General features: G+C 33.6%; 1 protein-coding gene and 1 non-coding gene across 3 annotated transcripts in view; both read right to left on the bottom strand.

The window, feature by feature from the left end:
- Window positions 1–483: 483 nt before the first annotated feature.
- The window catches only part of VIRMA (vir like m6A methyltransferase associated), a 55200-nt gene continuing 37741 nt past the window's right edge, over window positions 484–17942 (bottom strand). The window contains exons 17-24 of one of the 2 annotated variants that reach the window (XM_006191982.3): window positions 15017–15149; window positions 6996–7148; window positions 6388–6548; window positions 5492–5588; window positions 3496–3662; window positions 2709–3040; window positions 1687–1830; window positions 484–824 (exon numbers count right to left, since the gene is read on the bottom strand). In XM_006191982.3, coding sequence (XP_006192044.1) covers window positions 670–824; window positions 1687–1830; window positions 2709–3040; window positions 3496–3662; window positions 5492–5588; window positions 6388–6548; window positions 6996–7148; window positions 15017–15149 — 1342 coding nt within the window. In that variant the 3' untranslated portion in view covers window positions 484–669. The remainder of the gene's footprint in view (window positions 825–1686; window positions 1831–2708; window positions 3041–3495; window positions 3663–5491; window positions 5589–6387; window positions 6549–6995; window positions 7149–15016; window positions 15150–17942) is intronic. The other variant, XM_014565391.2, reaches the window with a different exon arrangement.
- TRNAV-CAC lies at window positions 4626–4697 on the bottom strand. Its single transcript has one exon. It is a non-coding gene; the product is annotated as a tRNA-Val (tRNA).

The raw sequence follows: 17942 nt of genomic DNA, 5'->3' as shown, positions 1-17942 counted from the left end.
AGGCGCACACATCCATGGGGCACAACACAAAATGCTGCTTTGAGGTAGTTCACATTGTCAATAGCAGATAGCACTATGTTTCTTTCCATGACAGTGTATCTTTGCAAAACTGGATTTTCAGCAGGTGTGGTAAAAAGTACTGTGCAAAAAGCATGGTGGAGCAGGAATACTGGCAGCGTTCAAGCTGATTCCAAGGTCTGAGAAGTTGCGCCGCATCCACTGTCACTAGTGGTTTGGACGTAAATTCTTAAGCTGTTTGGACCTAACTATTTAATAAATGGAATTATTAGGCATTTCTTTTGGCCTAGGTGTGCTGTGAAAACACTACTGAAACAGTGAAGGGCACCACAAGCTGAGAAAGTACGGGGAACATCTGTGGTACAGGCAAGAAATAACATCAGAACAAGACATTTCATAGTTCATTTTCTACCTAAGAAATTTTCTAAATAGTCATATAAGAAAGGGAAAAAATATATACAAACATACATACAAAGTTTGGATTTTTATTGAAATCTTGTGTTAGGTATCAAACAAAATCTGCTTTCTTCAGATAAAAATATTCTCTCAGATGTATCCAGATAACTGCTAAGTCTAAATTGGTCCTCCAGTCTTATTTTTATTGTCCTCATGAAATGTCCATATACACTGAGGATGTTCCCGAAAGAATTTTTATCGTGTAAAGGACCGTACATGACGACCTCTACCACTGCCTCCACTAACGAACTTTCCTCGTGAGCCTCCACTGCCACTATTCGCACTTGCCCAGGAAGGTCCAAGGCCCCCACGACCCCTGGAAGCACGGTCACGAGGACTTGGGCGGTAGCCTGTAAAAGAAAGAATACAGTTTTCAGTTGTAACAAACTGTCCTTTCCCATTATGTAAACACTAATCTATAACACTGAGCTCAAAGACAGGGACTACTCTTCGCTCCTTTAAAATCCACGGGCCAGTTCCATGAATGTGTTGAAGACCACTGAGTTGTCCACTTTAAAAAGGTAAATGGTTTAAATGTAAGAATTACATTTCAAATAAAGCCAAAAAAAAAAAAAAAAACAAGGGAATTTGAAACCAAAAGCCTACATCTGACCAGAAAAATTCTGGACTTGATATAGGAATGTTGCAGAGAGGAAAAGAAGGGTTATATGCTTACAAACGCAAGACAACACTGAAACGAAAACAGAATACAGTTGACCTTTGAACAACTCGGGGGTTAATCCAAGTATAATTTACAGCTGGTTCCTCCACATCCTCAGATTTCAGCTAACCACAGATCATGTAGTGCTGCAGTATTTATTGTTAGAAAATATCTGCATGTAAGTGGATAATGCTTGCAGTTCAAACCCACGTCGCTCAAGAGTCAACTTGTATTCTGTGCTGAGGTATCTCTGTTTACTTTAGTCAGATAGGTGCCTGAAGGACTGGCTTTCTTTAGTTACTATCAAGACAGAGCACAACGTGAAACCACTCAGCCTATATACACAGTTCAAAATCTAAAATTTTGATTATTTATACAGAAGATGTACATTGGGCACCCACTCACAGATATAAAATTAAACTGACTTTAGAATTATATGTCTACATTCCAAAATATTCTCTCCCAGAATGAGAATATATGACATTCAACAATTTGAAAAGGAAGATTTGCCTCCCTCCCCCTCAGCAATGTCAAGTAGGAAGAACGTGTACCTGTAGAACTAAGCGGTCGTAACGGTGGAAGAGGGCCCCTGTTAAAATTGCTCTGGCCTCCGCGGCTCTCATTGTAAGTTCCTCGAGGAGTATTCTGAGCGCTCCAGCTGGAGCCTCTTGTTCCCTCCCGACGACTGTAATTTCCTAAACGCAGGCAACACGATCAAAATCTACTTTTTTCACAATTTCAATCGAATGAAGATATGACAGGTTTTTCTTAATCTTCAAAAGTAACAGAAGAGAAACTATAAAATTGTATAACAGAATATAAGCAGTATGGCAGCATCATACGAAGTTAGAAGCGGAGGCTCTGAAGCCAGACTGTCAGGGTTCAAATACTGGTTCTGCCATATTTCTATGTCCTGGCCAAATGACTGACAAGTTTTCTCTTCTGGTAAGCGGGCACACTAAAAGAACCTACCTCGTGGGACTGATGAGAGTATTACATGTGAAGTGCTCAAAATAGTTCCTAACTCAGCTATGTAAGTGTTTACTACTAAAGTAAACACCTGTTCTCTTTCACTCTCACTCTCTTAACTCAGGAGCATGGAAACATGCCATCAATCCACTAGTAAAGTATAATTTCTGTAAATTTTTATTTTAGAAACTGAATTTCTAAAATCCTGAAAATATTTAAAACAAGTTATATATAACATTAGGAAGCAAGGAGATAAGAGAATCAAAGATGAACTACATAGAACAATCCTAAGGAAACTGTTTATAAGAACCACTGTGAAAATAACGTATGGCTATTATTCAGAAAGGATAAACACAATTCTCAACGTAAAAAGGGACGTAATTAGCCAATACTTCTTTTAAACTCATCATTAAATATGCAATTAAACAAGTTAATGTAAAAAAAATTTTTTTCTATCCAACCAAGCACTCTGCAAATAGGACCACTGGTCTAGAGGCAGCTTAATTATAGTATCAGAAAAATACTTCATCTGAATCACTTGTATTTGATATTCTGATATTCCAGTATTAGAATAACCCATTAGAAAATATATGTAAGTAGTTACCTTTTGAAGCAGGAGGTGTGAAAAACCTATTCTGACTGTGAAAAGCACCCCGTCCTCCCCGATTGCCTGAAAATCCACCACGAGAAGAAATCTTCTGTGATACTTTGAGTGGCCGTTTTGGTGGAGGTATTCCATCTTGAGGGACCACTTCTTTACTTTCAGCTGCAACAAAGTCATCCACATGCATAGATGGTGGTCTGCTAGTGTTCTGTTTTCTCTGACGAAAAATATCATGGGGTCGTATACCCTGTCCAAATCCTCCCCTGCCCCTTCCTCTTGGTGGGGGCACAACATGAGCTCGTTTGGCAGGTTCAATGTATTCAGATTTTCCACTATTAAAACAGAAACACTCCATGAAAATGTTTTCTTTTACACATTTCCAGTGAAAATATAAGTTAATCTTTGTAATATTGAAAACTACATTTCAATTATTCTTATCCCAATTGTGTTAACTATGCAAATATCTCTATTACGTTCCAGGGAAACACAACAAAACTAGCTAAGAAAGGTACTCACATTTAACTGATATGAATAACAATTTTTAAAAATAATCCAGTTGACCCTTTTTCAAAACATTTAAACTCTCATAAAATAAAACAACATAACAAATGTACTTGGTATGTCCTGGCCAAATTATTATCTTTTAAAAAAATTCAAAACAATATTCACGATTCAAGTATTATGTCAACTTCTTTTTTCTCTAATACTCAAGAGTCTATCTTAAAATACATTAAAATAAAGAAGGTTACTTGATCACAATCAAGATCTTCAGTAAAATAAATTTTACCTTGAAGTTATAAAGGTCTCATGCTTGTGTTTTCCAAGTTTGAATCCTTTAGTAGTCTTGGTTCTTCCTGGAGATGATGGTTCTGACAAAAATGAGCGCTCTAATTCTGCATGCAAGTCAAAGTCACTACAGCATTTTTCAGAGAGCTCAATTAAGTCGACCTTTACCTGCAGTCATAAAAATGAACAAATGAAAAATGTACTTCAATGTTACTATTTATGTAACATTATACTTACATGCAACTATTAATATAACATTTGATTACAGAAATTCTTATTTCCTATAAATTATATTTGACCCTCGTAACAAATAAATTATAGGTCAGCCTGTTTCCCTCATTTTTTCAAAAAGCAACATCATTGGTAGTTTAAAAAAAAAAAAGAAAAAAAGCCTTAGGAAGTTAGCTGCTTTTTGAAAGGGGAGAGGGGTGCAGAGTTAGCATTCCTCCTCAGAGAAGGGCTATTTATCTAGGAGACCTCTGATGCCTGGCAAGGAATTCAGGCTTTCTCTACTATAAATTAACAGTGGACTATTTCCAGAACTTTTCCCAAAGAATCTGAAAATAACATACTCTACAAGCCTTCTATGGTCAATGTATCACAAAAAAAGGATTCTGTGCCACAGATCTCTATGTATTAATTTAAGGAGGTTCCAACCAAAGTCAACTTTCAGAGAAATGAAAATTATGTTCACTTAGGCTATATTAAATTTATTAAACCTAAAAGACCAAAAATTTCCCTAAACCACATAAAGTCACAATCATCACAAGGTAACTGTGGTACAACAATTAGGGTTAGGGCTTCTAACACAAATATTTTCAACCTGTGATGCCCAATATGGTAGCCACTAACTAACTACATGTGTCTATTTTAATTTAAATTAATTAAAATTAAATCAAAATAAAATTCAGTTCCTAAGACATGCTAGCAACGTTTCATTGCTCAACAATCACATAAGGCTAGTGGCTACTGTACTGGACAGGTCAGGTTATAGAATATCTCTACTTCATAAAGTTCTATTGAACAGCACAGTTCTAAAGAATCATTGAACAATTTACACTAAAAATATTGTTCAATGCAATTTTAATTCAATTGCATGTGATATTTTACTTTTTTTTTTTTTTTTTTGAATGGAGATACCAGGGATTGAACCCAGGACCTCATGCATGTGAAGCATGTGCTCTACCACTGAGCTATACCCTCCTGCCTGCATGTGATATTTTAAAGAAGGAAAAGAAGTCCTTAGTACACTAAATACATCTTAAATATGAAGCAAATCATTCTTTTAATTTTACTGCACATGAATACTAATATTTTCTGGACCAGGGAATATTCAAATATATTTCTTTCTTTGAATATGTACTCTTCTGGAGTACCCTTCCTCTTGATTTACAAATAAATTTGATGTTACTGAAAATATATACACATTTTTTAAGAAGAAAAAATAATACACGGTAAAATAAGGTGTGGCTAAAATTGTCCTTCCTAATACTCTGAGAAGCATAAAACAAGACTGCATTAAAATCTTTAACTATACTTTTACCTATTCAGCATTATGTTTAAGAATATCAATTCCCATTCATACTATATTTTTTGAACAAATTTTTTTTTTCATTTCCCCAAATTAAGAGCAACCTATTCTCTCTTTAAACCCAAGTACAAGAATTAATTATAATTCCATGGGATACTTTACTCTATTCTATACCCTATAAATATAGGTAACCAAAGTGCTTTAGAGTACTTATGCAAAAATGAGAAGAATCTCATTCTCAAATATACAGATCACTATGTAGAAAGAGAGAAAACAAGTAGCAAAAAAAACTGAGAGTCCTGGACACCATTAAGTGGGCGACTGACATAAAAATAATGCCCTACTGGTCCTGAGACAGACTTTAAACAGCCATACAATATATAATCAATTTTTGAACTAACAATACACTAAGAAACAACAAAAAAGTAACATTTTTCTAAGTATTTAGTAATAAAATTACTTATACCAAATCCAGATCTGTATCAATCTCTTCAGCCTGAAATGGAGTGAACCACATAGATTTCAACTGATCATCCATGACATCAGCTAGCACATATGCAGTTCTAGAATAAGAAAAGTATTTGTTAAAAAGCAGAATTCCAAAATCAAATATTTTAGCTTACCTTCTAAGTAAAATCTGTGGTACAGTACAATTAAAAATATTATCCTCTGAAGGATTAGTAAAATTAGCACTTAAAAAGATTCCTTCAAGAAACTATTTAAGAATTAAGTATTCTTGAGGAGAGGGTATACCTCAGTGGCAAAGTGCATGACTAGCATGCACGAGGTCCTGGGTTCAATCCCCAGTACCTCCATTAAAGAATAAATAAACCTAATTACCTCTCCCCACAAAAAAAAAAAAAAATTAAGTATTCTTGAAAACCAGTAACCTGGAAACTAATCCTCGTGACAAATTTGATCTTTCAATAAAATAAAACAACCCTAGTTTTACTTCTAAAAAGCCAAGTTTATTACATTGTACCAATGTGTAATTTTTCTTAATTTAGAAAATAATTCTATCACATTAAATACATATTATACTCTAAAAGGATAGTGTTCCAAAGATCAAGAGAGATATCCTATAGATGAGGAGACCAGCAAACTATGGTTCCTCATTCTGCCAACCTGTTTTTGTACAGCCTGCAAGCAAGAATGGTTTGCATATTTTTAAAGCCTTTTTTAAAAAAACAAAAGAAACAAGCAAAAAGCTACAGAAGAATATGCAAGAGAGACTGAATGTGGTCCACAAAGACTAGAATTTTTACTATCTGACCTGCACAGAAAAATAATTTGATGGCCTTCTCTTGACCCCAAGCCGTTATATGCATAATATCTACTCAACCATAACATTGCATGTTTTACCTATTGTTAAACAGATTCTGGAGAGATTCTGGAGCTGAAAGTACTGGTTCTACATCCTGGTCACCAAGAGGTAAAGGATCACCTGATGACTCCAGCATCTGCTTAAGTCCAACCACATTATCCAACAAAGAATCCAGATTATCATCATCTTTTGAATGCTCCTAGATACAAAAAACAGCATAAAATAAGAGGATGCAGGTAAAACCTGAACATTTATGCCCATAATCTACTGACTCTTTAGTAAAAAAAGTGGTATTATTTCATCACTAAGAAATTTAGAGCACCATCAAGAAATTATCAGCTTAACATTAAACATATTAAAATAAACACCAAAAACACTTGTCATTTTATTTCTAAAGAATGGTAGCAGATGGCACCCTGCATTCAAACAAAAGACAATTCCAAAAGTACTGCCTTCATGTACTCCTTAAAATTCATATCAGTATGGAGGACTTCACTCCGAATTATTAATTCTGAGTATAAATACCCAACTGAGGGTTCACTATTTTAAAAAGGTCACTAAAAAAATTTGTACTAGTCAAACTGTGAAGAAAATTATTTCCTGAGAATAAGCCATTTTTATTTTGTTTCTATTGTTTCTTTTTTACCAAAACAAGCTTCTCTAGTTCAAGGAACAAATTTTCTGGACTTTCTTCTTTGCTTTGTAGAAGCTGTTTTAGCTCTGCAGCATTAATACTCATCGTCCGTGATGGATGAGCTCCCTCTACTTCCATGAGACCACTATCATCTCCACAACATCCCTGTAAATGTCACACACAAGTTAAATTTGAGAGCAGTGAAATTTGCAAAAATGCTTCCAAACTTACTCAGATATTTAAGATTGCCACAATCTTCCCCTCAATGTTTTGGTTTTATATCAGTACAAATGGCTAGTTTTAAGAAAAATTTAGTGAGCTTAAAGCTGAAGTAAGTTTTCTTTGAGTTAAGACTCACAAAATAAATAGGTGAACACATATATTCAACTTACTGGCACCAAGATTTCTCAAAAAAAAAAAAAAATCCAATGACAAATACACTGACACTGGCAGGAAACGTAATATACTAATTGATATTCAAGTGAATAAAATGTCTGCTATAACAAAGAACTAATGGAAGCTGAATTTATCTTTCTGGAGATAAGGCAAACAACTGAAAAAAAACAGTAACTGTCATATTTAAGAATACATGCCGTCAGACAGAAAAATTAACATTTTCTGCTTTAAAAAGTATGCCACATAATAAAATAAGAAAATTCATCAGACAAAACAAACTTTGTTAATGACAATAAATACATTCTTATTTGCACATATGAAAGAACACTTAAGTAGTTTCAAATCTTTAGAACACAGTCTTGGTTTATAGATTTTTTTTTAATGGAGGTACTGGGGATTGAACCCAGGACCTCGTGCATGCTAAGTATGCATTCTACCAATGAGCTATTTCCCTCCCCTCAACCCAGCCCTGCTTTAAATAGCTTAAAATGAATACTGGTCCCACCAATCCAGCTGTAGGATTCAGTAATTTTAAATATACAGTAAGAATTGAAATTTTGTTTGTAGCTCCTACTATTCGGCCTATAACTGGACACATTTCAGTGAAAACTAAGTGAAAATTATTCTTAACAGATTTCTACTCAAACTGATACTGTGCCTGAAGCACACTTGTTCCTTTCAGAAAACTCTAGACCGAGGAAGTCATTTACATTGTATTAAGGAAGAGGACATACAGTCTTAATGAGAAATTCAATAAACCATCATGTCCACAAGGGTTTTACTTGCTGTTTGGAGGTGAGGGTGAAGGGTAGGTTGATGGTGTTCATGTTTTACTTAGGAAAATAAAAACTAAAGTAAATGAGTTAAAAATAATTAGAGTGCATTAATAGAAACAGACTGTGAAAAGTTATATTTAAACTGTCCCCTAAATGTTCTTAAAATGTATAACTTAACACACTGGATATATTTTGTAGAAATAAGCATATTAACCAGGTAACAAATTATCAAGGCATCTATCTGGCTTCATTCCTCACTTAGTTATTCATACCACGTTTACTAGAGATGGAGAGTTTCATATAGCTGAATCAGAAAGCATCTTAACGACTATTATTTTTAAAGGTCACAGAAACCAGAACAAAATAATAAATTAAAAAAAGAAAGGAGAACCTATGTCTATCAAAAAAAAACTTACACAAAGATCTTTACAGCAGCTTTGTTCATAATTGCCAAAACTTAGAAGCAACTGGGATGCCTTTCACTAGGTGAATAAGTAAATAAAATGTAGTGCATCTACACACTGGAATACTATTCAGCACTAAAAAGAAATGGGCTATCACGCCATGAAAAGACATGGAACACCTGCCACATACTGTATGATTCTAATTATATAACATTCTGAAAAGGGAAAAACTATGAAGACAGTAAAAAGATCAGCTGTTGACAGGGGTTAGAGGAGAAGGAGCACAGAGGAGTTTAGGACAGTAAACTCTCTGTAAGACACTCTAATGGTGGCTACATGTCATTCATTATACATCTGCCAAAACCCACAGAATGTTCAATACTGAGAGTGGACCCTAATATAAACTATGGTCTTTGACATGGATAATGATAATGTGTATGTATGTTCGTCAGTTTTAACAAATGTATCACTGTTGTGTAGGAGGTTGATAGGTCGATAGTAAGGGAGGTTGTGTGGGGGAGTGGGGGGTAAGCGGTATATGGGAACTTTCTGTACCTTCCACTCAATTTTGCTCTAAAAAATAAAATCTATTTTCTTAAAAATAAGATTGTGGAAAGATTTAAAACTACCAAGTAATTAAAATATCTGAAATGATGTAAAGTTTTCATCTCTCCCTACTATCTTGCTTTTCCATGATCATAAAGTTTTGAACAAAATCAAGAGCATTTTAAATTCTAATCTACTTATCTGTTACTAAAATGAGTTTTAGAAAATCTTGGCTCAAATTTAGCCCAAAGTTTGAAGTTTTCTTTATGTACGTTACTGTGAGTAGTAAGAAAGATTTTTTTAAAGATTTAGAAAACTATAATCTACAAAGTTATTTCAGAAGAATGAAAATTCTATCAAGTTTGTTTGTGATACCATTTCAAGTCTCCTTAATCATATGTCAAACACTTCAGCTATTAAATTGTACAAGACCTCTGGGAAAAAGCTAGTTAAGACATGGTCTCTGACCTAAGTGACCTAACATTCGGATAGCAAAGTAAGAAATGGCAAACAGGCGTATAAATGATCTACAAAAAGAAATCCAATAACGTGCTGTGAAGTGTACAGAAAGAAAAGTAATATCAAAAGGCTTCACAATAAAAAAGGGGGGATTCACAAATTGGGATGCATTAAAACAGGCACTATAAACAGATTATAATTTGACCAGAGAGAGAGAGAACAACAAACTCCAAGTAGAATAAACTCAGAGATCCACATTTAGACACATCATGATCAAACTGTCAAGAGACAAAAACAAAGAATCTTGAAAGCAGTAAGAAAGAGGTGACTCAACTAATAAAAGATTAACAGCTGATTTATTGTCAGAAACCATGGAAGCCAGAATGTAGAAGGAAAACATATACAAAGTGCCAAAAGCAAAACACTATCAAAGAATTCTACAACTGACAAAACTGTCTTTCGAAAATGAGAGAAATAAAGACTTTCTCAAATTTTTTTAAAAACAGTGAGAGAATCTGTCACTAGCAGACCTACTCTACAAAAAATACTAAAGGGAGTCCTGGCTGACATGAAAGGACACTATACAGTAACTTGAACCCACATGAAAAAATAAAAAGTGTCAGTAAAGGTTAGGTAAAAAGCAATATAAACACATTTTTGTTTGTAACTTTTCTTCTCCTATCTGAATTAAAAAACAACAGAATAAAGCAATAATGATAAAGCTGTGAACATGGACTCATAATGTATAAATATGTAATTTGTATGATGATAACAGCACAAAAGGAAGGGAACAAAGCTATGCTGCAGCAGTTTTTGTATATTATTGAAATTATGTTGGGATTAATCAGAACAAGACTGTTCTAATTTAAGGTGTCAAACGTAGTATACAGGGTCACCACTAAGAAAACAACATAAAAAAAGGGTAAAAGAAAAAGGAAATTAAAATTAAAACAAACGGCATTTGTTTAATGCAAAAAAATACACAATGGAGATAAAGTGAAACAAAAAAGATACATAGGAAGTAAAGAGCAATACAACAGACATAAATCCTATCTATCAATAATTAAACATAAATGGACTGAAATACCAATCAAAATGAAGAAATTGGCAGAACGTAAATGACCAAACAAAACAAAACAAAACATGATCCAACTATATGCTGTCTATAAGAGACACATTTTAGATTTTAAAAATACAGATTATAAGTAAAAGAGTAGAAAAAAAATATACTATACAAACAATAACCAAAACAAAGCTAGAGTGGCTGTACCAATAACACAAAATAAATATTTAGATAAAAGTTACTACTGGACACAAAGAAGGACATTTTATAACAACAAAGGGGTCAATCCATCAGGAAGATATAACAATTATGAAAATATATGCACCTGACAATAGAGCCCCAAGATGCATGAAGCAAAAAATGACAGAAGTAAAGAGAGAAATAGACAATTCACAATAAGAGTTGGAAACTTCCCCAGGATACCCCTAGGCTGTAAAAGTAGCCTCAATAAATTTAAAAAGACTGAAATCATACAAAGTAAGGTCTCTGACCACAATAGAATAAAATTATACATAAATCAATTACAGAAGGAAATTTAAGAAATTCACAATTATGTGGAAGTTAAACTCCTTCCTTAAATCAATGTACCAAAAAAAGAAAATTAAGAAAACACTTGGAGATGAACAAAACCAAAAACATGACATACCAAAAGCATTACACAGGGGGAAATTTATAACTATAAATACTTACATTAAAAAAGATCTCAAATCAATAATCTAAATGTCCAACTTACAAAACTAGCAAAAGAAGAGTAAGAAAACAAGTAAAACAAAGGAAATAATAAAGATTAAAGCAGAAATAAATGAAACAGTGAATTAAAAACAGAAGAAAATCAAAGAAACCAAAATTTGGTTATTTGGAAAGATCAACAAATCTGACAACAGCTAGACTAACAAAAGGGGAGAAAAAAAGGAGAGAACACTCAAATTATTAAAATCAAGAATGAAAAAGAGGATATCATTAACAACCAAGAAAAGAGTTTATAAGGAAAAATTATGAACAATTCTGTGCCATCAAGTTGGTAATGTAGTTGAATGAAGAGAAACAGATTCTTAAAAAGACACAAACTACTAAAACTGATTCAAGATACAGAAAATCCAAATAGATTTGTATCAAGCAAAGCTATTTAATTAGTATGCAAAAACACTTGCCACAAAGAAAAGCCCAGGACAAAATGGCTTCATTGGTGAATTCTCCCTAATGTTTAAAGAATTAACATCAATCCTTCACAAACTTCCAAAAAAATAAAAGAGTAGAGAATACTTCCTAATTCACTCCATGAAGGCCAAAGATGCCTCAAGAAAAGAAAGCTATACACCAATTTCCTATGAATACAGACCTAAAAATCTTCAATAAAGTAAAGCAAACTGAATCTAGCAACGTATCAAAAGGATGGTACACCACAAACAAGTGGGATTTATTCCAGCAATACAAGGTCAGTTCAACACATGACAAGCAATCAATGTAAGACAGAATGTGGGAAAAAAACATGATCATTTCAACAGACACAGAAAAAGCATTTAATAATACCCTTTCATGAAAAAAAAACACTCAACAAACTAGGAACAGAACAGAATTTCTTCAGCCTGATAAAGGGCACCTGTGAATAACCATAGCTAACATCATATTTAAGTGAAAGATTGAAAGCCTTCTCCCTAAGATCAAGAACAAGACAAAGATGTCAACTCCTGCCACCTTTATTCAACATGCACTGGAGGATCTTGGTAGGACAAAAAGGCAAGAAAAAGAAAGAAAACATATCCAGAAGGAAGAAGCTAGACTATTTCTATTTGTAGATGACATTAACCTGTATTTAGAAAACTCTAAGGAAATCACTAAAAACACTATCAAAACTAATAAACAAGTTCAGCAAGGTTGCAGGACACGATATCAATGTATAAGAATCAGTTGCATTTCTAAACACTAGCAAAGAACATTTAGAAATGAAACTAAGGAATAATTCCATTTACAACAGCATTAAAAAAATTCCCAATTTCAAGGCATAAAATTAACAAAAAGCGGTACAAGACTTGTACATTGAAAATTATAAAACATCATAGACAGAAATCAAAGACAACCTGAATGGAAAGCATACCACGTCCATGAACATGAAGACTTAACAGCATTAAGACAGTAATACTGCCCAAAGTGAACGACAGATTCAATATAATCCCTATCAAAATCCCAGCAGTTTTTCTGCAGAAATTGACAGAGACAGAAAAACAGATTAGTTACTACCAGGAGCTAGAAGAAAGAGGGAGTGGGGAGTTTCTCTTAATGGGCACAGAATTTTTTTTGGCATTATAAAAATATTCTGAAATTAGTGGTCATGGTTGCACAATCTTATGAATATACTAAAAGCCACTGAACTGTCAGTTTTATTCATTAATTTAATTTATTAATAAATGTCAGTGAATTTTATGGGTCATGGATTATATCAAGAAAATGTTATGAAAAAAGGAGCACGAAGGAGAAATCTAAGGTAACAGTAGTGAAACACAAAATAAGAAATGAAGTATAAAAGGTTTTCTGAATAAAGCTTTTAAGAATTAGCAGCTGCTGAAGATGATGAACAAAAGGGGGAAAGTTAGCCACTGTTTATGATTTCTAACTTGAAGATCAGAGGAAGATCAATGGTATACAAGCAAGGCACATAAAAGAGGAATCAAGTTTATGGGGAAAGATAATAAATTTGATTTAGGATATCAGAGATTCTGTACACTAACCTGGGGCAAGGAGAGACCGGAGAGGGAAATACAGAAGAGGGAAAAGAAATCAGGCAGGTTATTAGAAGAGATAAGACCTACATCATAAATAGAAATGAAGTGATGCAGAGGTACATTTTCTTCTGATTAAGGAAGGAACAATAGAGCAGAAAGAACAGGGAAAGAATCTCAGGGAGAGAAAAAGCATTTAGAAATAAAACAGGATGGGCTTGATCTTCCCAATGAAGGAAGTAAGAAAAGAAAATGCACTGATAAGGGATGAATAAAAGCATTAATTAGCAGTCCCGAGGGCCCAGCAGATCCTGGACAGCATGAATGAACACCGGTTAGTAGTTTTTGACTAGGAACAGTTTAACTGATGATATGTGTAAGAAAATCTGTCAAACTGGTTTATTAAAAACACGTAACTTAGCATCTGGTAAAATTAATAAGTAGTCCTCCATCAAGTAAAACTCTAAAATTCCTTTATGGTAGCTACAGTCCTACTGTTGAGTAGGCAAATCTTTCAGAATCAAAGCAACTAGTAAATATAATCACTTTAATAAACTACATATGACACTAAAAACCCAATAATTTTACAACAAAATCAGTATGACAATAACTGCAAACACCACAGGCAGCCAAGAAGGGCTTAATGGAGGAAACAGTCTCAATATGAATTGCACACACAAGACAAGTACACTAAACAGTCAGTTTAGCTTTTTCTTATGAAATCATCACATACATTTATTTTGGTAATACTGTACTAAACAGGCCCTCTATAACTCTTTCTAATGAGAAATCTTAAAGATGACCTGAATTTCTTAAACCACTATTGAGAGAATACCAACCTAAAGGATGTTAACAGCTACACACAAACACACACACAATTTTGCAGGCAATACATTTGGACAAAACTGGATTAGACTGCAGTAAAGCAAGTTTCTATTTATCCAGTACTTTTAAAGCTTTGAATACACTAATGTGCATAGTTAAGCTCCATCTGGGGATATATTTCCACACTTATTTGGAAACATTTTTTAAAGGCAGGCCTATTAATGGCTTCTGGAATTGTGCCCACAATATATGTATCATGATTTTGGAAAATACTAATGAGAGAATTTTTAATTAGATTTTAACAATAAGATTTTAGAATTGGGGAAACATCTTTAATTCATATCTATGATGAATCCAAAATACTCTAGTATAATAAAAACTTTAAATTCACCCTAAAATCACAACATCCAAAACACAGCCAGTAAATGCTCAATTAAATGACAGTAATTAAATGCTTAATTAAGAGACTGATAAAACTTGATTCTGAATGACCCTAGCAAAGTAACTCAATGTAAAGAATTATGTCAAAAGGAAAAAAAAAGGCACTATAGGTAGGATTTTTCTCTCTTTTAAACTGCAAAGTCAGAATATTTATAAGTTAATAATGGTGCCTAATAAATTAGAGATCAATAAATTCTACTCTTAAATATCTTTTTTATAAATTAAAAACTTTTATTTATAGTAGGGTGAGGACATAGGAAAAAAACAGTATTCTAAGTTTCAATTTCTAAAAAACATTATTCCAAGGTATTTTTGAACCCAAGTGATTTTTCTAACTTACATAAAAGTTTGCAAATTTAAGAAATATCAAAAACATGTGTGTGTATATATATACACATATGCTTACCATTGTGTCAGAGTTAAGAATTTGTCTCATAAATTCCAAAAATGAAGATGCAAGTTCACCTGTGTCTTTACTAAATGTGCTGATCACTCGTTTCAGTAAACTATGCAGAGCATTACTGTTTTTCCTTAAAGAACTGTAAATAAAGAAAATAGAGAGGCAATTTCTTAAAATTTGAATGTATAAAACTAGTATGAGAAATAAACTACCTCAGTTCAGACAGAATAAAATTTAGTCTACCATTTTAAAAAAATGCAAAAAGTACTCTGGTATGTCTGTTACACAAACCATGTAACAAAGCATTTTTTATAGTTGATACATCCTTTTAAAGAAGATAAGCTTCAAAAGCTCTGAAAGAAAAAATTTACCCCAAATAATAAAGATATAAAACCTAGCAAAAGAAATTTGCAGGTTCCCCATTTTTACACATTTTATAACCTTTTACAACCCCTCTAACATGAGGTTACAGCCGTCTCAGAAGCCTGACTAGAAAGTCTACTTTACACAACACTACAAAGAATGATTCTGTTATGACACTGTAACGTGACAGAAGGAAATCGAATGTATAGAGTGGGGGTCAGCAAACTTCTTATGTAAAGAGTCGGATGATAAATATTTCAGGATTTGCTGGTTATACACAACTCAGTCTGTTTCTCTCTATACAAAAGAGCAGTCTCAGTCACAACTACTCAGCTGCTGGTGCAGCAGGAAAGCAGCTGTAGGTAACATATACACGCTGGCTCTACTCCAATGAAACTTTCTTTACACAAACTGGTGGCAGGCTGGATTTGTCCTGTGGCCCGTAATTTGCCAACCCCGATACAGAGAAATTTCAGCATAAGTAACAATCATGATATGTATCCGAAATCATGACAATACACAGTCCTGCGAAAGTCATGCTAAGCATTTATACAGTTCTTAGTTGATCAAAAGAGAATTTCAAGGGCAGAGAATTCTAATTCAATTATGTCTGTTAAGCTGTAACATAATTAGTCAAAATGAAAGTAAGTATGATATTAACACTAAACATGTGGTGTCTGCATTTTTAAAATGCGGCTAGATTCTGAGATGCCATCATACAAGACTTGGGTAAAACAATACAAAAGAGAGGAAGATAAGACTACTGCTTTTGAGAACTTTATAAAATAATGAAATGGACAAGGCACAACAAATGAGATTAAATACAAAGAGAATACAATTAATGGAAAAAACATGGATTCAAAATTGGGACTATACCAATTAGTAGCCTCTACATATAACCTTAAGAAAATGAGACTTACTTTGATGTTCTACCAAAAACTGAGGTCCACTATACACCTTTTAGAATGTCTACAATTAAAAAAAAAAATAGCAATACCAAAATCTGGCATTTTGCCAGTCAGCTTACACAGAAGTTGTCTATAAAGGGGTAGCACACTAGAATGCTGGGGTGATGGAAATGACTTTGTATGGAAATGTGGTGACAGACACATGACTCTACACATCTGTTAAAATCCACAGAACTGTACAACACAAAACACGGGTAAGGTTACAAAGAAAGGGGGAAAGCCAGCATCAATCTTCTGATTTTAGATTAGAGTCAAAGTATCTGTATGAACTCATTTTTTAAAATACACACAAACAAAGAGATGCAAAAAATAAATGCAGATGTGTATGCATGCATGAGTTAGGACACATATATATTTCCTAGCTCTATCCAATGAGAGGGACCAAAATCAGTGACAGAAGTTGAGAAACAAAATAAATAATAATAGTGTTAGGTTATTACATAAGAAAAAAATTAATACCCATGAGTCCATACTGATAAATATACCCAAATAAGTAAATAAATGAAAGTGATGAATTCTTCCTTACAGAAAGATAATTAATAGATGAAAAAGGAATGAGAGAAACAGGAAATTACCATCAGAACACCTCAGTAATAACTGCCACATGTCAAGATTCACTGATGGATACAAAAATTGATAGATGAAAGTTTTAAGTAGAAATAGGACATTTACATAGTCTCAAAGTATATTCTTCAAAATGTTTAGTATTTAAAAATGGAAAATTAGTAAGTCTGCCGTACAAAAAATCTCGGCAGACAACATCTCAGTCAAGCGATCAAGGTTAGTATCAACAGTAATACATGATGTATTTCCTAACATGATGTACTCACAAAGGTACAAAGCCTCTGTAGCATCCTTCTCAGTAAAGCAAAATCTCAATCTAATTATGAGAACATATCAAATCTAAATTGAGTACCCTACAAAAATTTCAAGGTCATAAAGAACGTGGATACAAGAGAAAAAGGATACATTACAACTAAAAGCAGTGTAAGATCCTGTCTTGGATCCTGAAATAGAAAAAGAGCATTACTAGAAAAACGGGTAAAATCTAAATACGTTCTGTATTTTGGTTAATAGTATTGTGCCCAGGTTAGTTTCTTAGTTCTGAATGGCTGGTTTTGAATTCAGTGATTATATAAGACATTAACATAAGGGTAACCTGGATGAAAGGTATATCTGAACTCTGTAGTATTAATTTTAGACTTTTAGGAGAATTACAAAAATATCTCCAAAACAAAAAAAAATTCTTTTGAGTGGGACCTGCTTCAGGATTGTTGTGAGGACTATATGCAAAGTATATAATGATCTGTTTATTTTTTAAAAGGTCAGATAAAAGCCAGATCATGCTACACCTCTGCTCAAAACCTCACAATGGCCCCTGTAAGTAACCCTAAACACCCTTGATGATCTGCCCTTCCCTCACTCACCCATCACTTCTCTGACCCTATACCTTATCATTTTTCTCCTTGCTTACTCACTTCAAGAGCAGCCACCATGGCCTCAAAGCTGCTTCTCAGAAAAGTCAAGCATGCCACTAGCAACTGCTCTCTCCAACTATATTAACATGTTTCACTCACCGCCCTCAGGTCTCTGTTCCAGGG

Source organism: Camelus ferus, chromosome 25 (assembly GCF_009834535.1).
Source record: "Camelus ferus isolate YT-003-E chromosome 25, BCGSAC_Cfer_1.0, whole genome shotgun sequence".
NCBI lineage: Eukaryota > Metazoa > Chordata > Mammalia > Artiodactyla > Camelidae > Camelus > Camelus ferus.
Note: the sequence above shows the minus strand (reverse complement) of the source record. Positions and strands in the feature narration are given on the sequence as shown.